The sequence below is a fragment of the Trachurus japonicus genome, chromosome 14 (genome assembly GCF_045865225.1).
Source record: "Trachurus japonicus isolate A0001 chromosome 14, Traja_1.0".
Lineage (NCBI taxonomy): Eukaryota > Metazoa > Chordata > Actinopteri > Carangiformes > Carangidae > Trachurus > Trachurus japonicus.
In genome coordinates this window covers 32,222,507-32,248,133 of record NC_140920.1, presented here as the reverse complement: position 1 = coordinate 32,248,133, position 25,627 = coordinate 32,222,507, and the positions used below count along the sequence as shown (strand labels likewise).

The following is a 25,627-nucleotide window of genomic DNA, read 5'->3' as shown; positions in this document are numbered from 1 at the left end:
TAGGGCCACGGGCCATTGCACCAGGCACTATTGTTATTGTGTGAATTTTTTCTGTTTTATTATTCCTCTTCCGGACGATTTTCGGTTCGCTACAAATTATATATCAAAATGTGCTGTTTGATCGGGATCGGTGTGCTATTACTTTTCTCAACAGTTTACGAATTTTCCGCGACATAAATCATTGGAGTTTTACAAACGTCTACTGCTCAGGCATACTTTCACCTAGAGACTTCATTTGAACTTTAAACAGTAGACACAAGTCTTGTGTATTGGCGTATTATTCCACGTTTTGATAGGTCATATAGTTTTTGATCAATCCCTGATCAATGACCATGATCATTTTTGGAGAAATTATGAGATTATAATGGGTGTGTATTGCACGGAATGTTCATGTCACTAACCTGCTGATTGTCACAAGAATATTTTAATTTCCTCCTCCAATTTGATGGCACTGTAGAAAGCAGTTGATTAAAATTATAATTGTCACATAGTTGTCCATATTTTTTGATCATATGAAAGAAAATTACCTGCATTGTCAAGAAGATCATTTATAAATATAATTCCTTTACTCTGGAAATGCTTCCATAAGAAAGGTTTTCCATTAATTAACAATGAAGAATTCATCCATATTATTTTATCTCGTTTAAGGAATTGGGGGGATAGTACTGAAAACTTAACCAAGCCTTGACTGCATCTTTAAAAAAAGGCAAAAGGTTACCCAGTGGTTCTTTTAGTAGCCAGTCCACATGTTGCGGCATCAACTGAAAAAAGGGAAACAATTTACACTCAAAAAACGTGTATACTGTAGCTGACGTTTGGCTTGTTCTCCAATGGGTATTGTGGTAGATTTTGTTAACCCAAGATCATGGCTACAATGTTCTTCAAATTTAAACCACCATTTTCAAAAGAGTTATATACATACTGTCTTTTAATCTTGTCAGGCTTATTATTCCAAAGGAATTTAAAAATCTTTTGTTCAATAAATTTAAACACGGATGCTTCCGGAGAGGGAAGTGTCATGATCAAATAAATAAACAGAGGAATTACCAACATATTAATTAATATTACTCTTCCCTGCAGTGACAAGATATTTCCTCTCCATGGTTGCAATACTTTTTCTACTTTCTCTATTTTTCGTTAATAATTTATCTTGACTAAACTCTATGTTCCCACAGCCCATGTTCCCTCAGCCCTATGTTCCCTCATTTCTAAGGTTTTTTTTCTTTCCAAAACCATGATGCTCCCTCCAGTAGTGGTATTTATTAGTTGTTAGTTTAAGCATGGATGATCATCCAAGAGGTAATGGCTGTTAGTATGTTATTTTCTTTTCAGTGGTGTTCCTTGTTACATGTTTATTGCTGGATTTATGAAAAACATTAACCAATATTGCATATACATCCATAATTATTATAATGGTTAATTAAAGAATACTTATTTTTACACTTACATATCCTAAATTAGAAGTGTGACTCTAAAAAATGGATTTTTACACCTGTTTTGAATTTTATTCGAATACAAATACAAATACTGGATGCTTTGTACAACCTTAACCCAATAAAAAACACCACCACCACCACATTCAAGCTAGACAAATTCTGATGTTATTTCCAACACTGGAAATATGACATGGACAAGATTATTGGATGTCCACCTAGTGTCATGAAGTGGGCGGGAAAACTGAGCTAAGATATAGTATGTGAAGACAGGTGAGATTTGCAGAACAGTTCTGCTCAAAATTAGTCATGGCCTCTAACCTGATAACTGTCAGCGCAGGGAATGTGTATGTGAATAATTTTCCGGTTTGCAAAGCTAACAGATATCTGTACTCTAGTGCTGACCTAGGAATCCAAACTACACAAAAACTGATACACTGTTCTGCTTTAATTACACCAATAGGCTCATATTTATTTTTGGTCTGAAATGTTTTATAAAATGTCATATGCAGACCAATCTCAGGGTCTCAACATCAGCCATAGCAACATGTCTGGTCAACAGTATCAAGGGTTACTGGAAACAGTTTTGTTTTCTACTCTGATTGGAATGCCATGCTGTGTCTTTCTCTTCATTAACAGCATTATGCTTTTCACCCTGAGGAGTAAACTGGTGTTTAGAGAGACCCCACGTTACATTCTTCTGTATAATCTCCTTTTTGCATACACTGCTCTGTTGGCACTTAGCCAGGTACTGTATATATTTGCAGCTTGTAGAATACTACTAACATATCCTGTGTGTTGTGTTCTTGTTTTGTTCTCCAAGCTAACGAATGCCATCTCACCCCTCACACTGGTGGTGATGTCACTGGAGAGGTGTGTAGCTGTGTGCTACCCACTAAGGCATGCTGCCATCATCACCATCAAAAACACTGCTTTAGCTCTAATTGTGGTTTGGACCATTAGTTTACTAAATATCCTTACTAGAGTTGTTTTATTGTCAATTTTCCAATTTAAAGACCTGGAAAACCTGCAGATGACTGATGTTTGTTCAGACATACCCCTGCTTGATGAGCCAATAATTTATCATTATGACCAGGTTTACACTTATTTTCTGTTTTTATTTGCTGCTGTGGCAATAATTTCCTCATATATTGGTGTGATGATAACAGCCAGGTCAGCCTCTACAGACAAAGATTCATCTCAAAAGGCTCGTAACACACTGCTCCTGCATCTAGCACAGCTGGGCCTCAGTCTCTTATCAACAACAAATTATACTATTGTTCATTACCTCTCAACAATCCTGCATAGGTTAACTATCTCACGTATCAAGCGTGTTATTTATGTGCTCATCTACATCCTCCCCAGATGTCTGACTTCTCTCATCTATGGGATCAGAGATCAGACCATCAGGCCCATTCTCTTTTACCATCTGTGCTGTCGACTGACAATAAGTCATGTTAGTAAAGGCTGAGGTCTCGCCTCAGATCATGGTTTAAGCACTCTACTACAACGACTTGGAACTGAAATATGTGTAATTTGAAAAGACACAGTAGACCAGGGGTAGGCAACCTTTGTGACATGGAGTGCCAATTTGAAATTTTCTTGTCAATGAGTGTGCCACTACAATAAAACAGTGTGACAAAAAATACAAAAACAACATGCCCGACCCAGTTATGTTGTTTTTGTATATATGGATAGATAAAATAATTTAATATAGCCCACATCTAATCATATTTTGAAGATATTTTCTCATTATTCACAACACTGCTTTTCAAAAACTTAGCCTATTATATAATATTGCAGTGGGAGGAAAATGCTGAAACAGAGACTACAGTGCATCCAGAATATCAGTCAGAATGAAACAGTCACAACATTTCACAGACCTGGCTGGACAATCTGGACACTGAGTGACAAACAAGCAGCCAATCATTTAACAGCTGTGTAGTTGGATTGCAGCGTCATCGTCAGGTTTATTGATAACAGAACAGCTGGGGTGAGAACGTGAGGCTGAAGGAGAGGAGATTAAAAGGGGACACGTAGCTCGTCGGTACGGTAACGGTGCGTCTGGCCCGACTCTAGCAGCGGCGGCGTTAATGACGCAGCGTCAGGCCGCTCACCGGCCTTGATTGAATCTCTGATTAAATACGCAGAGCCGCGGGCGTCTTGCATTCCCCGCTGCAGCGACCCTGGGTTCGATTCCACCAGTGACGTGCAGTGACCTCTAGGACAGGGGAGGCAGACGATCACAGACGACGGGGGACAGGGGTATTCGGCAAATCAGCTTATCACGCAAGAAAGTCACAACAAATGGAGCTAAGCGAAAGTTCAGACAGGAAGACTATCTCTTAAGCACAGCCTCTCCCGAGCTCACCCTCTATCTTCTCGCTCCGCCCTCTTCACCTAATTCATCCAATCACAGGCTGTCATCTCCTCTCTCTCCTACCAATCAGCCTCTAGCGTCAAATTTAAAAGCGTTCCCTTTTTCTGCTGTCATCCCGCTGTCATCCAGCAAAACTCTGCAGAGTGTTTGTTCATACCTGCATGGCGTTCGTTCATCTGCTATTTTGCCACATCCTGCTATTCCTAGACTGCCCGATCATGTCGGATTTCGACTCGGATGATCCTGGCGAGGAGCTTAATCCGAGCGGCGAGCTCTTCTTGGAGGTAGCTCAGTCTCCTTCAACTCAGCGCAGGAGCGCTCGTCTCGCCTCGTCCCAGTCTGAGTACCAGTCTCTACTGCAGCATCTAAGGTCCCAAGGAGTTTCTCCTGCCCCTGGGCTCCAGCTGTCTCAGCTTCAGGAGCTGGCAAGCTTAATCGACTTCAGTGATCATTCCACTGCAGCTTCTCCAGTCTCTCCAGAGGAGGTAACACCGACCGCAGCGACCCAGCGCGGGCGTAAGCGGACGAGGAAGTCCGACGCACCGGCTCAAAGGAGGGGCTCGTCTTCAAGCCGGTTTCCCCCTTCTTCCCACCGAGGTAGGCCTACCCGTGCCGCCACCGCTGCTGCTGCTGCTGCCGCTCCTGCCGCCTCCGCTGCTGCTGCCGCCGCCGCCGCTGCTGCCGCTGCCGCCGCCGCCGCTGCTGCTCCTCCCACGGGCATCGTCAGCTTCGCTCCATCGGTTCCCGGCACCTCGGCTGATTCATCGACCCTGCCTCAGGTCGCCCTGCTATCCAGCTTGCAGTCTCTGGTCAGGTCGGTCCGGTCTATCGACTCTCGCCTGCAGGCGTTAGAGAATCGTCAAAACCCAGCACCCACTCACCCCATGTCTCTGCCTGGTGCAAGCACGGCGTCACCTCAGTCTCATTCACTGGCATCCGCGATCCCCGCACCCACTCTAGGTAGGCCTTACATTTCCTCAGCAGCTAACATCTCACCCCGGTTGAGGCAAAAAATCCTGCAAGGGAAAGATATAAATCTGGTCAGTCTCATCCTCCCTTCACCAGAATGTGACAGAAAGATCTCTCCCTCCCCCTCCGATGTCAACACCGCCACCATCATTAAATCAGCTGATCCTCGCCTGATCAGAGATCTTTCCATTGGGGAATTTGTAGTAGCTTTTGGCATTTTCAGGGATGTGGTGAGTTCAGTTTATCCTGATAGAAGGGCTGAGCTCGACACTTACCTGGCGCTGATTGGCGATCTGAATCTTAGATATGGTAGAAATCTATTTTACCAATATCATAGAGCCTTTTCCAGCAAAGCAGCGCTTTACATCGCCCAGTCTAACTTTCGCTTAAAATGGTCCATCCTGTATTCCGAGATCCTCCTCATGATCATCGGCGGATCCCAGGCAGTTAGCTGCAACACTTGCGGTAACGCCGGCCACTACGAGTCGCTGTGCCCCCATCCGCCCTTTCTGCCGCCGGTCCCTCCTCCTGGTGCTCCAGGATCCCTCACTCCTCCGCCGCCGCGCGCTGCAACAGACAGCCGTGGCAGAAAGGTGGAGACATTCAACAATAAACCAATCTGTAATAATTTCAACGAAAATGTTTGTACTTACCCCAACTGTGTTTTTCTCCACATCTGCAGCGCGTGCAAGGACGCACACCCCAAATCTGTGTGTCCCCGCCGCCTGCTCCCCGCCCGCCTGGCTCGCTCTCGCCAAGCGAGCCGGCGCGGCTCTCACACATCATGAAAGTGCATCCATCCACTCCAATAAATGTACAAGCCCTGGCTGCAGAACTATCACATCATCCTGACTCTGTGTTCACGAATCATCTGCTCACTGGTCTTTCACAGGGCTTCCGGGTGGGGGTCATCACGTCAATTAATTCCACATATGTTTCAAAAAACTTGCAATCAGCTCTTAGAGATCCAGAGAGCGTCAGCCAGCTGCTAGGGAAAGAAGTAAGCAAAGGTTACCTAGTTGGCCCGTTTGACTCTCCTCCTTTCCCCGTGTTTCACACTAGTCCCATCGGCATCGCCATCAGGAAGTATTCCGGGAAGAAAAGATTGATTTTCGATTTATCTGCTCCGCGATCAGGCCCGGTCCTAAGCATTAACGATCTCATTCCTCCCGTGCCGTTTTCGCTTCACTACGCGACGGTGGATAACGCTATTAAGCTAATTAAACTAGCTGGTCAAGGGGCCTGGCTGTCCAAAGCTGACATAACCGATGCTTTCAAAATCGTCCCTATCCATCCATCTCAGTGGCATCTATTCGGCGTGAAGTGGGAATCAAAATTCTATTTCGCCGTCAGACTCACATTCGGTTGCAGGAGCAGTCCATGTCTTTTTAATATGGTGTCAGAAGCCTTATGCTGGATCCTGCTAAACAATACCAGGCTCCCCTCAGTGCTGCATCTCCTCGACGATTTCTTACTCATCGATCCCCCACATGATCGATCCGGCTCATCACTGGCAAAATTGAAACACCTGTTCAATCATCTAGGCGTGCCGCTCTCGGAGGAGAAAACCTCTGGTCCTGCGACATCTCTGGAGTTTCTCGGCATCACTCTGGACACAGTTGACATGAAAGCTTCCCTCCCAGAGGAGAAACTGCAGAGAATTCGTGAAATTAGCCAGTCATTCATTTCGGCAAAAATCATCACAAAGCAGCAACTTCTGTCCCTGCTGGGGCACTTTAACTTCGCCATGCGCGTAATCCCTCAGGGCCGCTCGTTCATTTCCAGGCTGCTCGATCTGGCCTCATCCGTGCCAAATTTGCACGACCAAATATCATTAGATGTCGGGTGTCGCTCCGATTTAAAGTTTTGGTCACTCCTGCTGGAGAAGTGGAATGGCGTTTCTTTTTTCTATGACGACATCGTGCGTTCCTCCGACTCCATCCAGTTTTTCACGGATGCGGCTCCATCCGTGGGTTTTGGGGGGTTCTTCCAAGGCCAGTGGTTCGCCGGGCACTGGCCTCCCGAGTTTTCAAAGTTCGAATCCTCCTCCGCACTTCATGAGATTTTCCCCATCGCTGTTGCCTGCCACATCTGGGGCCATCGATGGCAGCGAAAAAGGATCGCTGTGCTCTGCGATAATAAAGCTGTAGTTGACATCGTCAATAAAGGGCGCTCCTCCTGCAGGGACATCATGGCGTTCATGAGACGCATCACATGGCTGGCAGTTAATCACAACTTCATCATCACTGCCCGTCACGTGCCCGGTCATTACAACGTAGTTGCTGACTCTCTGTCCCGCTTTAATTTTCAGATTTTCCGGAGCCATTGCCCGGAGGCATGCAAGCGCCCAACGCCCGTTCCTCCCCTGAGCGAGTTAGCCCTGTATTAGATGCTCCGCTGCAAAAATACCTAGATTCTGCTAGGGTTTATATGAGGAAGGGTCTAGCTGCTTCTACTGTTAAGTCCTATGATTTCGCGTGGGTCACTTTTGCTATTTTCTGTTCATCCCTGAATGTCCCTTTGATGCCTGTTCATATTAAAACTGTTTGTGCTTTCATCACATACTGCACAGATGCCCGTCATTTTAAGCCTCAGTACATCCGGGGGTTTATCGCAGGGATCCAATTTAATGTTCGTTGCTCCAATCCCTCTTTTCCCAGTTTGTTTGCCAATCCATCAATCAAGTTACTCCTGAAGGGAATCTGTAAATGCTCCCCTCAAGTGCCTGATAACAGACGCCCCATCACTCTGAATATCCTGCACGACATGATATCCGTTCTCCGCAGGGGCTTGTTTTCTCCTTACGTAGATTCTCTCCTCACCAGCGTTTTCCTATTGGCTTTTTATGGTTTTCTGAGAATTAGCGAGTTCACTTCCGGTTCTAGCCGATTTGATTCAGCTAAAGATATCTGCCTCTCCGATTTGACCTTCCTCCCTTCTCACTACCGGTTGTTCTTAAAACATTCTAAAGGCAAGGGAGCCTGTACCATAGTTGTCGTTCGCACTGGTGCCCCGTTCTGCCCTTTTAAAGCTATGGTTAAATATATTCGGCTCAGATCTCCTCCCGATCCTTCACCTCTCTTTCTAACTCCAAGCAATAATCCTATGACAAAAACCTGGTTCATGCAGCATTTCCGTAAAGTTCTCCTGCATTCCAACCTCCCGCCTAACCAGTTCTCAGGCCACTCCTTTAGAATAGGAGCTGCCACCTCAGCTGCCACGCAAGGCATCTCATCCGCTTCGCTCCAGCAAATGGGGCGTTGGTCGTCTGCTGCCTACTCATCATACATTCGTCCCGACTCCTCCTCCATACTGGATGCCCAAAGATCTCTGAAACCTTAGCGCCCGGTAAGCATGCATTTCTCTGGTGGTGGTATCTCAATCTGGTGGTCGCCTCTCATTTCCGCATTCTCACGCAAAGCATCGCATTCACTCGCTCTTCCCATCCTCTCGGCGCGTAGCATCGCAGCCTCACATCTCTCTCTACTGCATAGCATTGCAGTCTCTCACTCCCTTTCATCCTCTCAGCACACAGCATCACAGCCTCACGCATCCCTCTCTTCCGCATAGCATTGCGGTCCCTCGCACTCTTCTCTCCGCATAACATTGCGGCCTCTACCCTGATTGCTGCCGGGCTTTCAGTTTCTCTTGTTTTTACAGCTTGCATCTCTCATCCTCATCACCTCTTCCGCTGCTTAGTGTTCTTTAACCACATCTGATTGTGCTTTCTCCCTAGATTGATTTTCTTCAACCAGGTAAGATTTACCTTTTTTTGGGGGGGGATCATCATCTTCAGATGCAAGCTATCACCCATAGATCAATACTCCACGATGATCTACTCCCCGGCGTCTAAGCGCCAAAGCCTATTTGTATTTACAATACATGCAATTTCACTTTTCAGTCTGACTCTCTTTTCCTTATTAGTCTGTCCTGATTGAAATGGAGCTAAGCGAAAGTTCAGACAGGAAGACTATCTCTTAAGCACAGCCTCTCCCGAGCTCACCCTCTATCTTCTCACTCCGCCCTCTTCACCTAATTCATCCAATCACAGGCTGTCATCTCCTCTCTCTCCTACCAATCAGCCTCTAGCGTCAAATTTAAAAGCGTTCCCTTTTTCTGCTGTCATCCCGCAAAACTCTCAGCCCACCTCCACCCCTTCTCCACCTCCATCTGATGGCGACCATCTTCATCGGGATCTCCGACCAGGAGTCTACCACCACCAGTGTCTAGGCCCGGGGGGGATCATCATCTTCAGATGCAAGCTATCACCCATAGATCAATACTCCACGATGATCTACTCCCCGGCGTCTAAGCGCCAAAGCCTATTTGTATTTACAATAAATGCAATTTCACTTTTCAGTCTGACTCTCTTTTCCTTATTAGTCTGTCCTGATTGAAACAGGTTTTGCACAATGGTTTGCAAAATGTGTGCAACACCTTCTCAGTATGGAAAGCCAAAAGAGTCACAATTCGCCACTAATCCAACGCCTCTGATCCTTAAGACGCCGTAAAAAACGCCCGTTTTTTAGTAAAACGCCGTAAAATACGCGTGTGTAGACATTTAGAACGCGCATTTTTTACGCCGCTCTTGCCGAATGCTGTAAAACGCCGTAAAATACGCGCGTTTTACTTGTTTAAAACGCGCATATTTTACGGCGTTTTACAAGATGTTAATGAGCTCTGCCCTCTGATAAACACAGCCAATAAGTTTAATATTTCTGAAGCCAATCAGCAGAGAGCACAGCGAGGCCGAAACAATGGATCCAAGAGACTTGCCTGCTGTGTTGCTCTTCTGTGTTATCACTGTGCTGCTGGAGGAAATGACTAAATGACTAAAATTCCGAGGATTAAATATCGATCTGCGCGAAAGTGTAATCACCGTGACTGAATGCGCTGTGCTCAAAACATATGGGTAGCCTATATAAATAAACACAACTTTGATTGTCGTATTGTATGAGCCAACCAGAGCACTGAGAGACGTGGGCTTGCTCAATAGATCTACTGCCTATCACGATTCACCATCATAATCCCCCCCCTTGCAGCACTTTTATATTGTGGTTTGCCTCTGGCTCTGTGTCAAATACTGCCTACAATCATTTTCAAAATGTATAAAGTCCAAATATATTTACATACGCCATAGGCCTACATTATATTTGTCTTGCTTTTAGTTGTTGTGTTATGTCTACGAGAACAATCTCTTGCTAAAACATTTATTTTGAGATGCTATAGGCCTTCTCGTTACACTTTCTCCCATGTCCATCAGTAATCAGTAGCTAGCACAATTTATAATGTAATTGCAAGTTTAGCCACATCCGATCTCTGCCAACAGATGTGATCATAAGGTGGCATTACATATTTTAACCACAGGGTGGCAGTAGGCTAGTGGTTAAAACAACTGTTCAGCTCAGCAAATGTGGGTTTTCCAGCGGTGCCAACGTGGTTTTCTTCTTTCTCAATGCAGGATTATGGGGCAGGCTATCAAAAGCTCAGTCAATTCTGGATTTTTTTTTACACTGTAGCCTACCGCAGGGATTTTCTTGTTGCAATGAAACCATCAGAATCATGAATGAATTTATTTAGCCCATTTAAAACAGAATGCAGCACATAGCCTATATGTGGTTTGCCTCTAGCTCTGTGTCAAATACTGCCTACAATCATTTTCAAAATGTATTAAGTCCAAATATATTTACTTACACCATGCATTTATTTGTCTTGAGTTTTGTTGTTGTGTTATGTCATAACTACGAGAACAATCTCTCGCTAAAACATTTATTTTGAGATGCTAATCGGTACACTTTCTCCCATGTCCACCAGTAATCAGTAGCACCGTCTCTAATGTAATAATTGCAGGTTTAGCCCATACAGTCTATGGTTTAGCGGCCACATCAGATCTCTGCCAACACATGTGCTCATAAGGTGATGTTACGTATTTTAACCACAGGGTGGCAGTAGTGTTTAAAACAACTGTTAAGCTCGGCAAATGTTTTCCTGTTTCTCAATCGATCCTCTATTTGACTTCGATGATCGAGACCATAAAAAATCCCTGTCTGTCTGTCAATGAGCAATCAGGCTATGTTCTAAACAGTCACCGAGTCTATGAATGAAACGACAGCACGGACTGTGTCGATTCCTAGATCGGCTCTAGGCCCAGCAAGTGGATCCCATCTGGTGCTGAGTTCTTGGAGGTGTGCGTCGGCCAGAATGAACTGGTTTGGAGGAACGGTGACTCTCTCTCGCCAGTCCAACCTCCCGGCACCAGTTCCTTGTCCTTCAGCAGGTCCCTCTTGTCCTTCTCCAAACACACTCTGCATGGCAGTAGTGGTCTGGCCCTGCCGTTCCAGGCAACCTTGGACGAAGATCTGCAGAGGAGTAGCGTGGTGCTCTGTCCTCAGCCCATGGTTGTTCCACTGGTCCACAAAGTTTGCAAGGTCCCTGTTCAACCTGGGGAGGTACACATAGTGGAGAGCAAACATGTGTCTCTCATTGTCTATGTCTACTATGCCCTCGCTCTCCAGGAAGCTGAAGAGGTCATAGTAGACATTGCTGAGTCCTCTCCAGAGGTCACCCCACAGCCGCTCTATCCTCTGGTTGTGGGTGCTCCTTCCACGGAGAGCACTGCCTCTGTGAAAGCCTCTGAATATGTTCATCATTAGGCAGACAGCGTTATTCTCTCCCCCGTGGTCAGTTCGGACCCTTGACGGCACGCCGTATTTGGACACAGCGCCCAAGAAGCTGTCCATCACAGTGGCACTCCTGTTGTTGTCGGAGGCCTTGAGGAAGACGACGAGGCGGCTAAACCCATCGATACCTCCATGGATGACAATCCTCCACCTGGAACACAAATAATGAGAAAGTATAAGAGAGGTAGTACATCACATTAACTGACGCTGATGTTTAGCACGTGCATAGAAATCAATTGTGTCTTTACAACATACTCCAAAGTCTGGTGGGCTATGTTAATATCTACCTTATTAATTTGTGGTTCCCGTCCAGGTGCCACAAGGAGTTTGGTCCAGCCACCCTGTATGCTCTCCTGCGCAGTCTCTGAGACATTGCCCTTGCTGCAGCGGCCCCGGGGTCTATTCGCAGCATGCTTTCCCTCACTCTGCAGCGCTGCACGTAGATTTGCTGGGCCTGCAGCTGTGCCCTCACAGACTCTGGGCCAATCTGCTGATTTCCAGCCACTGTCTCCCTGATGACACCATCGAGTTCCTCATCTGAGATGGTGGCATATGTTCCCGCCCTTTTCAAATCAAACTGTCTGAAAGATTAACACATAGATTAGACGTACTGTATTTAGATTTACTTCACACAGTGCATTGTTGCCTCCACCCAAAACCCCACCCAGAAGAATTCTTGGCAACATGCCACCAACATGTGGAGGCTACAGTCCTCAACGCAGGCATCCCCGGTTCGAATCCTGCGTCGGGCAGACCTTTCCTGCATGTCTTTCCCCCACTCTCTGCCTCCCCCGTTCCTGTCTATCTCACTATGTGCTGTCCAATAAAAAGGCAAAAAGGCCAAAAATTATACTTTAAAAAACAAAACAAAACACATGCCACCAACAACATTGAAAGACTACTTCATACCTGAGACGTCGTCGCACTGTGGGCACAGAGACTTTCAAGATCGTTGCCATTTGTGACGCTGTAAAGCCACAGGTCCTCAGAAATTTGAGCTGGTCTCTTGAAATCTCATATTGAGGGGGACCGCGACCACCCGTCAAAATGAGTGGAGCCTGGTAGCCTGAATCACCTGCAACAAAATCAAAAGGAAAATTTTTGGATTAGATTAAAAGGTTTATGCCATTGCATGTAGTTAGTTCAAATCTTTCCAACATATTTGTTTTACTCCAAAAAGCAGTGTGTAGTTGGGCTGAAATGTCAGATGACAGATGACTGGGTTGTAGTCGGCTCCACCAAATTGTGATTAAGTTGATGTATTACTGATTCTTTCCACTTTAACCCTCATCAATGATTCAGATTCAGTTTAACCCTTGTGCTGCCCGAATGGGTCAAATAGACCCAGTCCCCCTCGTACTGTTCTCGTGGGTCAGACAGACCCAGTGACTATGGATTGAGAATTTTAACTGTCATGATTCCCTGGCAGCGGGTCAAAAAGACCCAGTGAGTTTGGCATGAGACTTCTAACCATCATGATTCCCTAGCAGCGGGTCAAAAAGACCCAGTGAGCGTGGAATGAGACTTCTAACCATCATGATTCACTAGCAGCGGGTCGAAAAGACCCAGTGAGTTTGGAATGAGACTTCTAACCGTCATGATTCACTAGCAGCGGGTCAAAAAGACCCAGTGAGTTTGGAATGAGACTTCTAACCATCATGATACCCTAGCAGCGGGTCAAAAAGACCCAGTGAGTGTGGAATGAGACTTCTAACCATCATGATTCACTAGCAGCGGGTCAAAAAGACCCAGTGAGTGTGGAATGAGACTTCTAACCATCATGATTCCCTAGCAGCGGGTCAAAAAGACCCAGTGAGTGTGGAATGAGACTTCTAACGTCATGATTCACTAGCAGCGGGTCGAAAAGACCCAGTGAGTTTGGAATGAGACTTCTAACGTCATGATTCCCTAGCAGCGGGTCAAAAAGACCCAGTGAGCGTGGAATGAGACTTCTAACCATCATGATTCACTGGCAGCGGGTCAAAAAGACCCAGTGAGTTTGGAATGAGACTTCTAACCGTCATGATTCCCTGGCAGCGGGTCAAAAAGACCCAGTGAGTGTGGAATGAGACTTCTAACCGTCATGATTCCCTGGCAGCGGGTCAAAAAGACCCAGTGAGTGTGGAATGAGACTTCTAAGTGTGGATCAGAAACACCCACCCCCCCCTAGTGTGGATAGAAATTTGTAACTCATAACCCATGACTCCTGTTGGTCTATGTTCAGTTCAATTCAGTTCAAGCAGTTATGGCGTAAAAAAGAAGACACACAAACAACAACCATGGCACAGCAACAAACAGCAGATGACAAACAGGAGTACATTATGCAGATCAACAATACATGTCCCCAGGGCTTTACTCTCTATTGGGTAGTGTTCTTATTTTGTATAGGACACTTGAAGTGATGATTATGTGTACAATAAACCCAGGTGTGCTGAATCTGTTGATTGACAAAACACAACATGAACAGTGTGGTCGCTTCTCTTTTCCTTCTTCTCCCCGTATACCTTCAGTTACATCTTTACATTATTGAAACAACTCAGCTGCTAACACACAGGCAGACAGCAGTTTTAGTGTGTGTGTGTGTGTGTGTGTGTGTGTGTGTGTGTGTCCATCTGTGTCTGTGAAGCGGTGGTGAGGGGTTGATCATGCAGTTGGGGCCACAACTGCTCTGGACTTGTAACATACCTGTAAGAGGGAGGGATGGGGGTCAGACTCTGTCAGGCACTTAGTGTTGCTTGTAGTATGTATGAAAAGTGCATTATGAATAGAATCGGTCTTTGATAACATGCTGATTTGCTTTCACCCTGTGTTATGTGGTACTGCTTTGTCCCTAATCCCTTTGATGACATCAGTTTTTTCAAATTTAGCAGAGAGTCTACTCAGGACAGTTTAGATGTTAGGAGCCATACAGGGAAGACTCCCATAACAGTGTGTGATTCCTGTGCAAGGTTATTATACAGTAGCTTCAAGTTTTTCGTTGCTCTGTCCTGCCACTGTGATGTCTTCATTTTGTGCTAGGCTGTCCTCATCTATATGCATTTGGTGGTGTGGCTGTTGTTATATGTTTTGTGAGCTCTCTGACACCTGAACTTCTCTGCAGGGATGAATAAAGTTTTACTCTACTCTACTCTTGTGATGATTTTTTTTTACACCAACATCCTTTCCTAACACACTCAGTGTTTTTTTTTTAGTCCTCCGAAGTATTCTTAGTCTCTATATGCAGTGTAATGCCATGTAAGTAAACCTGAAGCTCTATGTTTTACATTCTTATAGCTATAAAGCCACGAGTGGGGTTTCCCATCACACCACAACACACCAGGAGAACATTTCCACATACCGCGGTAACTAGTAAATCTAAACTCTAAACTAAATGAAAATAAAAACTAACGACTGCCCTGTCCTGCTCTGCTCTGTCCTACTCTACTCTGCTCTGCGCTGTCCTGTCCTGTCCTGTTCTTCTATAACCACCAGATGTTTCCACCAGCAACTAGTCTAGGAGGCCTAAAGCAGCATATGATTCAGAGTAGAGCAGGACAGAACAGAGCAGGACAGAGCACAGCAGAGCATGCTGTGGATAGAAAATTTTAACTCATAACCCGTGACTCCTGATGTTTCAGCCTGGGTCAAATATACCCAGTCAGTATGGATTGAGATTTTTTGACTGTCATGAGCAGAGCAGAGCAGGACAGGGCAAAGTATGGTGTGGATAGAAAATTGTAACTCCGGATGTTCACACAAACTCCCCCAAAATGGCAAAGTTTCTTGACAGTGTTGCCGTTCATGCATCGGATTCTTGACAGGCAACGGAGAGAGCGATGGGTTTGGTGGCCAAATACAGGGTAGTTTTTCAGAGCAAAAGAAACATTTTGAGCCTTCAAAAAAACAGAGGAGGAGTGTAAAAAGACTGGGCTGGCTAGTTGCCTTAACCACGCCCCCCCTTCACCCTCACACATGAAGCATCCTCAGTCTGTCTCTGACCAAGCAAGAGTCAACACCTCTCCAGTTAAAACAATAACGGCATGACACTGACCGACAATGCAAGTTCATTTCAGAGTTTATTGAGTGGTTTCAAACGGTGTAAGGAACATCACACAACAATTGTATGAAACCTCAAGTTGAAAAATAATGTATCAAAATCCCTGTCAGTGCTTTATTTTTGTTTGGTTTGGTTTGGTTTTCATTGAAACACCATGCAGCATTTTCATTCAAACTCCTCCAAATGACAAAGTTTCTTGACAGTGTTGCCGTTCATGCATTGGATTCTTGACAGTCAACGGAGAGAGCGATGGGTTTGGCAGGCAGATACAGGGTTGGTTTTCAGAGCAAAAGAAAAATTTTTGAGCCTTCAAAACAAAGAGGAGGAGTGTGAGAAACTGGGCTGGCTAGTTGCCTTAACCACGCCCCCCCTTCACCCTCAGACATGAAACATCCTCAGTCTGTCTCTGACTGAGCTGGAGTCAACACCTGAAGAGAGCAGGACAAAGTTGAGCAGAGCAGGAAAGAGCATGTGAGAACGTGAGCCTAATGTCATTTTCACACAAGCTCCCCTAAAATGGCAAAGGTTGCTGACAGTGTTGCCGTTCCTGCATCGGATTCTTGACAGCCAACAGAGAGAGCGATGTGTTTGGCAGACAAATAAAGGGTACTTTTTCAGAGAAAAAGAAACATTTTTCAAACAGTGTAACACCACACAACAATTCTATGAAAACTTCAAGTTGAAAAATAATAACAATAAAATGAAAAATAATGTATCAAAATCTCTGTCAGTGTTTATTTTGTTGTGTTTTATTTTGTCATTTTCACACAAACTCCCCCAAAATGAGAAAGTTTCTTGACAGTGTTGCCGTTCATGCATCGGATTCTTGACAGGCAACGGAGAGAGCGATGGGTTTGGTGGACAGATACAGGGTAGGTTTTCAGAGCAAAAGAAAAAAATGTGAGCCTTCAAAAAAACAGAGGAGGAGTGTAAGAAGACTGGGCTGGCTAGTTGCCTTAACCACGCCCCCCCTTGACCCTCAGACATGAAGCATCCTCAGTCTGTCTCTGACCAAGCAAGAGTCAACACCTCTCCAGTTAAAACAATAAAGGCATGTCACTGACCGACAATGGAAGTTAATTTCAGAGTTTATTGAGTGGTTTCAAACGTGTAAGGAACATCACACAATAATTGTATGAAACCTCAAGTTGAAAAATAATGTATCAAAATCCCCGTCAGTGTTTTTTTTTTTTTTTTGTTTGGTTTGGTTTGGTTTTCTTTAAAACACCATGCAGCATTTTCATTCAAACTCCCCCAAATGACAAAGCTTCTTGACAGTGTTGCTGTTCATGCATTGGATTCTTGACAGGCAACGGAGAGAGCGATGGGTTTGGCAGGCAGATAGAGGGTTGGTTTTCAGAGCAAAAGAAACATTTTTGAGCCTTCAAAAAAACAGAGGAGGAGCGTAAGAAACTGGGCTGGCTAGTTGCCTTAACCACGCCCCCCCTTCACCCTCAGACATGAAGCGTCCTCAGTCTGTCTCTGACTGAGCTGGAGTCAACACTTGAAGAGAGCAGGACAAAGTTGAGCAGAGCAGGAAAGAGCATGTGAGAACGTGAGCCTAATGTCATTTTCACACAAGCTCCCCTAAAATGGCAAAGTTTGCTGACAGTGTTGCCGTTCCTGCATCGGATTCTTGACAGCCAACAGAGAGAGCGATGTGTTTGGCAGACAAATAAAGGGTACTTTTTCAGAGAAAAAGAAACATTTTTCACCACACAACAATTCTATGAAAACTTCAAGTTGAAAAATAATAACAATAAAATGAAAAATAATGTATCGAAATCTCTGTCAGTGTTTATTTTGTTGTGTTTTGTTTTGTCATTTTCACACAAACTGTGTGACAAAGTTTCTTGACAGTGTTGCCTTTCATGCATCGGATTCTTGACAGTCAACGGAGAGAGCGATGGGTTTGGTGGACAGATACAGGGTACTTCACACAAACTCCCCCAACATGACAAGGTTTCTTGACAGTGTCGCCGTTCATGCATCGGATTCTTGACAGGCAACGGAGAGAGCGATGGGTTTGGTGGACAGATACAGGGTAGGTTTTCAGAGCAAAAGAAAAAAATTTGAGCCTTCAAAAAAACAGAGGAGGAGTATAAGGAACTGGGCTGGCTAGTTGCCTTAACCACGCCCCCCCTTCACCCTCACACATGCAGCATCCTCAGTCTGTCTCTGACCAAGCAAGAGTCAACACCTCTCCAGTTAAAACAATAACGGCATGACACTGACCGACAATGCAAGTTCATTTCAGAGTTTATTGAGTGGTTTCAAACGGTGTAAGGAACATCACACAACAATTGTATGAAACCTCAAGTTGAAAAATAATGTATCAAAATCCCTGTCAGTGCTTTATTTTTGTTTGGTTTGGTTTGGTTTTCATTGAAACACCATGCAGCATTTTCATTCAAACTCCTCCAAGTGACAAAGTTTCTTGACAGTGTTGCCGTTCATGCATTGGATTTTTGACAGTCAACGGAGAGAGCGATGGGTTTGGCAGGCAGATACAGGGTTGGTTTTCAGAGCAAAAGAAAAATTTTGAGCCTTCAAAAAAACAGGGGAGGAGTGTAAGAAACTGGGCTGGCTAGTTGCCTTAACCACGCCCCCCCTTCACCCTCAGACATGAAGCGTCCTCAGTCTGTCTCTGACCAAGCAAGAGTCAACACCTCTCCAGTTAAAACAATAATGGCATGACACTGACCAACGATGCAAGTTCATTTCAGAGTTTATTGAGTGGTTTCAAACGTGTGAGGAACATCACACAACAATTGTATGAAACCTCAAGTTGAAAAATAATGTATCAAAATCCCTGTCAGTGTTTTTTTTTATTTTTGTTTGGTTTGGTTTGGTTTTCATTAAAACACCATGCAGCATTTTCATTCAAATCCCTCCAAGTGACAAAGTTTCTTGACAGTGTCGCCTTTCATGCATCAGATTCTTGACAGTCAACGGAGAGAGCGATGGGTTTGATGGACAGATACAGGGTACTTCACACATACTCCCCCAAAATGACAAGGTTTCTTTACAGTGTCGCCTTTCATGCAATGGATTCTTGACAGGCAACGGAGAGAGCGATGGGTTTGGTGGACAGATACAGGGTAGGTTTTCAGAGCAAAAGAAAAAAATTTGAGCCTTCAAAAAAACAGAGGAGGAGTATAAGGAACTGGGCTGGCTAGTTGCCTTAACCACGCCCCCCCTTGACCCTCAGACATGCAGCATCCTCAGTCTGTCTCTGACCAAGCAAGAGTCAACACCTCTCCAGTTAAAACAATAACGGCATGACACTGACCAACAATGCAAGTTCATTTCAAAGTTTATTGAGTGGTTTCAAACGGTGTAAGGAACATCACACAACAATTGTATGAAACCTCAAGTTGAAAAATAATGTATCAAAATCCCTGTCAGTGCTTTATTTTTGTTTGGTTTGGTTTGGTTTTCATTGAAACACCATGCAGCATTTTCATTCAAACTCCTCCAAGTGACAAAGTTTCTTGACAGTGTTGCCGTTCATGCATTGGATTTTTGACAGTCAACAGAGAGAGCGATGGGTTTGGCAGGCAGATAGAGGGTCGTTTTTCAGAGCAAAAGAAACATTTTGAGCCTTCAAAAAAACAGAGGAGGAGCATAAGAAACTGGGCTGGCTAGTTGCCTTAACCACGCCCCCCCTTCACCCTCAGACATGAAGCATCCTCAGTCTGTCTCTGACTGAGCTGGAGTCAACACTTGAAGAGAGCAGGACAAAGTTGAGCAGAGCAGGAAAGAGCATGTGAGAATGTGAGCCTAATGTCATTTTCACACAAGCTCCCCTAAAATGGCAAAGTTTGCTGACAGTGTTGCCGTTCCTGCATCGGATTCTTGACAGCCAACAGAGAGAGCGATGGGTTTGGCAGACAAATAAAGGGTACTTTTTCAGAGAAAAAGAAACATTTTTCAAACAGTGTAACACCACACAACAATTCTATGAAAACTTCAAGTTGAAAAATAATGACAATAAAATGAAAAATAATGTATCAAAATCTCTGTCAGTGTTTATTTTGTTGTGTTTTGTTTTGTCATTTTCACACAAACTCGCCCAAAATTACAAAGTTTCTTGACAGTGTTGCCGTTCATGCATCGGATTCTTGACAGGCAACAGAGAGAGCGATGGGTTTTGGCAGGCAGATAGAGGGTAGGTTTTCAAAGCAAAAGAAACATTGTTGAGCCTTCAAAAAAACAGAGGAGGAGTATAAGAAACTGGGCTGGCTAGTTGCCTTAACCACGCCCCCCCTTGACCCTCACACATGAAGCATCCTCAGTCTGTCTCTGACTGAGCTGGAGTCAACACCTCTCCAGTTAAAACAATAATGGCATGACACTGACCAACAATGCAAGTCCATTTCAGAGTTTGTTGAGTGGTTTCAAACGTGTAAGGAACATCACACAAACTAGGTTGCCGCTGTCATGTTCTTCTATGGGACAGACAGCACTGAGCTTGCTTTTGAACGGTAAATTATTAAAAAGGTCAATGCACAATTGCAACTGAATTATTGTATGAACAAAATTCCATCACAAGAGTAGTGTAGAGTAAAACTTTATTCATCCCTGCACAGAAATTCAGGTGTCAGAGAGCTCACAAAACAGATAACAACTGCCACACTACCAAATTCATATAGATGAGGACAGCCTAACACAGACTATAAGCTGTCTGTAGTTAGTTACTGAGTTAGTTAGTGCAAGTTGCAAGTTTCATTAGGTGAAACCCGAGTAGTGGGCGGCGGTGATGGAGAGGGTTGGCTTCACTTGGGTGTTGTAAAGAGGCACTGCACTCAGCACAAATACTTTAGTCAGAGAAGAGTAGCTGCACACTCAAGACACAAAACCTAAGAAGAAGAAGAAGAAGAAGAAGAAGAAGAAGAAGAAGAAGAAGAAGAAGAAGAAGAAGAAGAAGAAGAAGAAGAAGAAGAAGAAGAAGAGAGAAGACAATGTTGATTTCAAACCAGTGACTGACTGCAAACTGCCACTGCCAAGTGGTGGGCAGAAAGAAGAGGAAAAAGTTTGATGGAGTCTTGAGGACATCAGTGTGGAGAACACCGCCATCAGCAACAAAGAAGAACAGAGAGGAAAAGCAGCAAACAGTAACAGGTATGTGTTTCTTTGTATCTCCTGTGTTTGTGTGTGTGTGTGTGTGTGTGTGTGTGTGTGTGTGTGTGTGTGTCCATGAGTGGTTGATCATGCAGTTGGGGCCACAACTGCTCTGGACTTGTAACATACCTGTAAGAGGGAGGGATGGGGGTCAGACTCTGTCAGGCACTTAGTGTTGCTTGTAGTATGTATGAAAAGTGCATTATGAATAGAATCGGTCTTTGATAACATGCTGATTTGCTTTCACCCTGTGTTATGTGGTACTGCTTTGTCCCTAATCCCTTTGATGACATCAGTTTCAAATTTAGCAGAGAGTCTACTCAGGACAGTTTAGATGTTAGGGGCCATACAGGGAAGACTCCCATAACAGTGTGTGATTCCTGTGCAAGGTTATTATACAGTAGCTTCAAGTTTTTCGTTGCTCTGTCCTGCCACTGTGATGTCTTCATTTTGTGCTAGGCTGTCCTCACAGGACAGGGAAACAGGAGAGTGCAGTAACTGTGCATTTACTGCGGTTTGGCTCAGTTTTGAGCGTGATTTTGTACAGGGAAACAGGAGAGTGCAGTAACTACAGTTACTGCGGTTTGGCTTAGTTTCAAGAGTGATTTTGTAGTTACCATAATTTTTCATACCTCATATCTCTAAAACTGAGCAACATTGACCTCTGAAAACTTTACACAAGATAAAACATTTATTGACAAGTTCAATTTCACTTATAACTCAATTTGGAATTTTCGAGTAGTTACTGTGGTCTGGCTTAGCAGGGCAGCATGGTTATCAGCTGCTATCAAGACAGAGATGAGAATGTAGAGCAGGAGTAGTTCAGGAAGAAGAAGAATACAGTGTGTGGCCTGACAGCTCCACGGTGAAAGCAGATTAAACTGGCGTGCCCTTGAAAGGCTGCTGCTGCTGCTGCTGCTGCTGCTGGTGGTGGTGGTGGCCGTGTAGGTCAAAAGATTTTTTTTTTTTAAATAAAATGGTCTACTGAAAACTGTTGTTTACTGTTTAACTATTCACTACTGATTTTTTAGGTGTTTTTTTTTGTTTGTTTTGTTTCTGCAGCCGGGTCAGGCGGCCGTGGTGGACAGCACCTGCATTCACTATTGAAAACCAGCCCAGCCCAGGATTCAAAGAAAGAAGAGGTAGCCTATATTTGTTCTCTTCATGCACTGAACCAGTTGCATTCACAAATTGACTCAATTTCCTGACTAAAACAACTTTGCTGTGCTGATTGGACTTAGCTGTTCATTGCATGAGCAGAAAGAAAAATATATGTGTACTATGGTGCAGAGATGACTTTATTACATCATATATCCCACCTCTGATCCACACAAAGAGCTCTGGAAAAGTTTGATGGAATTTTGAGGACCAGGATCAGGACTGTGGACATCATCACTAACTGACTGACTGACTATTGTATACTGCTCTCTGAGCAATCTGATTCACAGAAAACTGAGCAAAAGTCACAGGTTTACTGTCCAAACAGCCACCGGAAAAATGTTCACTGCCCGAGACAGTGTGGAGTGACTGCTACATCTGCTGATTGAGGAATCACTCTGTGTTTGTGTGCAAAAACATGCACTGAAATGAAATGAAATGACATTTCAAATGAAAATAGGGTGAGTATAATAAAGGCTAGAAGTTTTAGGGTGAACAACTCAAGCAAGTTGTGGAGTGAATTCAATCTGATGGATCTGACAGACAGACAGACAGACAGACAGACACTGCTTTCTCCTAACATGGACCGAAATGAAATTCACGTTCACGCTGCCTCTCACTCTCTCGTATTTCGCAAACCTACTGCAAGGACTGACTGGCTCTCACTGAGGACGTGATCGAGGTTTGCGCAGCCTCTCACTCACTCACTCACTCACGATTCACAAACCTACTGCAAGGACTGACTGACAGACAAACAGACAGACACTGGAAATAGAGTGGCAAAAAAGGAGGAAAAAACTAAAATAAAATACGGAGGAAATGTTTTCAAACCATTCCACTGAGATCTGATTCACAGAAATCTGAGCGATGTAGCCTACCAAAAAAGAGTCAACTGGAAAAATGTTCACTCTCCAAGACAGTGTCGGCAGTGACTGCTGCATCTGCTGATTTGAGGAATCACTCTGTGTTTGTGTGCAAAAACATGCACTGAAATGAAATTCACGTTCACGCTGCCACTCACTCACTCACTCGCAAACCTGCTGCAAGGACAGACAGACACACACAGACACAGATTTTCTCCTCTCAACTATTGAAGCGAAACAACAAAGCAAATGGAATGGGAAAAAGGAAGAAAAAAAATATATGGAGGAAATGTTTTCAAACCATTCCACTGAGATCTGATTCACAGAAATCTGAGCGACGTAGCCTACCAAAAAAAAGTCAACTGGAAAAATGTTCACTGCCCGAGACAGTGTTGGCAGTGACTGCTGCATCTGCTGATTTGAGGAATCACTCTGTGTGTTGTTTGTGTGCAAAAACATGCACTGAAATGAAATCCACGTTCTATCCACTCACTCGTGATTCGCAAACCAGCTGCAAGGACAGACAGACAGACACAGACCGATACTGCTTTTCGCCTCTCAATTATTGAAGTGACAGTCTCAGCATGTAAAATAAAGCTCAAGTGGAGACATCAAGTCATCTCCATGCCATGAGTTTGTTCTTCTTCTTCTTCTCCTCCTCATCCACTAAACCAGTTGAGTCCAATCAGCACAGCAGTTTAGTCAGGAAGGTGAGCTAACGAGTGATTGCACCTGGTTCAGTGACAGAGCAGAACACATTCATGGCAGAAAATTGTGGACTGTGATGATGATGATGATGATGATGATGATGATGATGATGATGATGATGATGATGATGATGATGGAGTTGTCACATTGTGGTCGATACTTGTAAAATGCTGTAGGCTACAAATAAAATAGACTTTTGTTTTGTTGCCGCCTTGCCTTTCTTCACCTTGCCGTGCTAATTGGAAGAAACATTGTACTGCTACCAGTCCTAGTCCTAATACAGCAAACATTATAACAACAACAACATAATACAAAGCTGTAGCCATTAGTCAAGAATTTAGCTTTCTAGACATCCTGCAACATATGTTTTCAAAAGCATTCCCTGATAAGCAAATAACCTCACCGGGGCGGTGAGGAAAAGGAAGAGGTGTCAGTTTTGCCCATGGGCAAAAAATCAATCATTGGGGACACTGTGACCCAAGGAGACACAGGATGTGTGTTTAATGTGAGGACAACACAAGGGATAATGAAAATGTTTCAACAGTAACTCATGGCAAGTAGGATGGCAGCCTGACAAAAAGGGGGGTGTTTTTAAAATCGACATCCAAATGTCCACAGTCCACAACCTGGTCACCAGGTTCATAGGCAGGGAAGCAACATGATAACTGAATCAGAAAAAAAAGCCACTGTGGGAAGGACTCATAATGAATAATAGTGGTGATTCAGACATTGAGTTTGTTATTGACAATACAGGTAAAAAGCTACAGTTTGACCCTGTTAGAGCTGCGGTTGCGTTACAACTATGCAGAAAGCTTAAACACTTTAGCACTGTAGATTGTATTCTTTGGCACTGAATAAAGAAATAACATCAGTAAATGTTAGGGGGCGGGGGGGGCAAGCCACTGTCCCATAGGACCTAGACAGGCAGTCCATTTCAACATTCAGAATCACTCTCAACATTTGATGTGTTACCTTTGCCTATGACATGCTTTGACCCAAGATTTGTGTCCCCCACCTTGGTTTTGTGCAATGAAATGTTAGATTTTGGCTGAGTAACGTCTGAAAATAATGACTGTTTTTTTCTTCTGTTGCAACAGGAGCCGTTAGCTTGGGCTGGTGTGAATGCTGTGTTCCTGGCATTCCTGCTCTTCATGAGGCTGCCCGTGGTGGTGGTGGTGGTGGCAGTGGTGGTGGTGTTGCTGTTGCTGTTGCTGCTGCTGCTGCTACTGCTGCTGGGATAAGCCGTTCTCCTCGGTGGCCACAGACACCTGTGGTTAAAGCAGTTATCCACAACTTCAGGACCCGCAGAGCTCATGCAGTAACAAAACTACAGATAGATGTAGTATATGGATAGGAGGTGAGTTCGGAAAACATAATCTCTCTATGAACACAAGCGTTCATTTTGACTCTACTACCCACACATGTGGTGAAGGACGATAAACAGTTAGAAGAGTCAAGTAAAAATTTGAATGAGAAATGGAGCAGGTGAGGAAGGAAACCAGAAGCAGTGTTGTCGAAAGGTTGCTAAAAATGGTTATGGAGCATGATCTATATCACGTCAAGACCTTGCATTACAATGACTTGCAAGGGGTAATGGAGTGGCTTGGGGTAAAACACAGCAACTTGCCGCTCCAACACGAAGAAGACATTGTTACAGGACTCAAAATGTTTGTGGAAAAGTATAAACTCCAAAATGTAGGCGTGATGAGTATCAACGAACAACCTCAGATTATGGGGAAAAATCGCCTAGTGGTTTACATAAAAGAACCAGGGAGCAACAGCAGTAAACGGGACTCTGTGGTCCTGTTCCTAGTGCTCAAATGTAGCGTGAAAGCACCCTACACTCAGGAGTCTATTCAGCTGATCAGGGAAACAAAGGAAATACTTGAAAATCCCATGACTGTGATATTTCCGTCCTTTGTAACTCATCCCCCAGAAGAAATACAACCCATTGCTCAGCAGGATCGGCCTGTAATAGACCTCTTCCTGCCCTCAACGTACAATACAACCAAAACCAGAATACCTTCAGTCACCGCAGACAACTTTAGGCGAAAATACGAGCCTCTGCAGTCTACCGCTACTCCAAATCCATGGAGTATTTTCACTAACATCACAAAAACAACAACAACAACAACAACAACAACACAAGGTGACTTGAAATGTGAATTGGATTTGGAAAAACTGATGACTGAATCATTCAAGATAATAGGGCGAGGAGGCTTTGGGGTAACCGTTAAAATCAACGAAAATCTTGTTGCAAAGACAAACCTCTTTCC

General features: G+C 44.3%; 2 protein-coding genes across 2 annotated transcripts in view; one reads left to right on the top strand and one right to left on the bottom strand.

The window, feature by feature from the left end:
- Positions 1-1,897: 1,897 nt before the first annotated feature.
- LOC146975118 (odorant receptor 131-2-like) lies at positions 1,898-2,904 on the top strand. Its single transcript, XM_085796940.1, has one exon. The coding sequence runs from the start codon at positions 1,921-1,923 to the stop codon at positions 2,902-2,904; it is 984 nt and encodes a 327-aa protein (XP_085653066.1). The 5' UTR covers positions 1,898-1,920.
- Positions 2,905-10,859: 7,955 nt separating this feature from the next.
- Positions 10,860-25,627, bottom strand: part of LOC146975117 (uncharacterized) — a 62,282-nt gene continuing 47,514 nt past the window's right edge. The window contains exons 2-4 of the mRNA XM_085798900.1: positions 12,372-12,537; positions 11,750-12,043; positions 10,860-11,613 (exon numbers count right to left, since the gene is read on the bottom strand). Coding sequence (XP_085655026.1) covers positions 10,860-11,613; positions 11,750-12,043; positions 12,372-12,537 — 1,214 coding nt within the window. The remainder of the gene's footprint in view (positions 11,614-11,749; positions 12,044-12,371; positions 12,538-25,627) is intronic.

Excerpts from the sequence above, each read along its gene's own strand:
- LOC146975118 (XM_085796940.1), top strand. The coding sequence starts at position 1,921 with ATGTTTTATAAAATGTCATATGCAGACCAATCTCAGGGTCTCAACATC.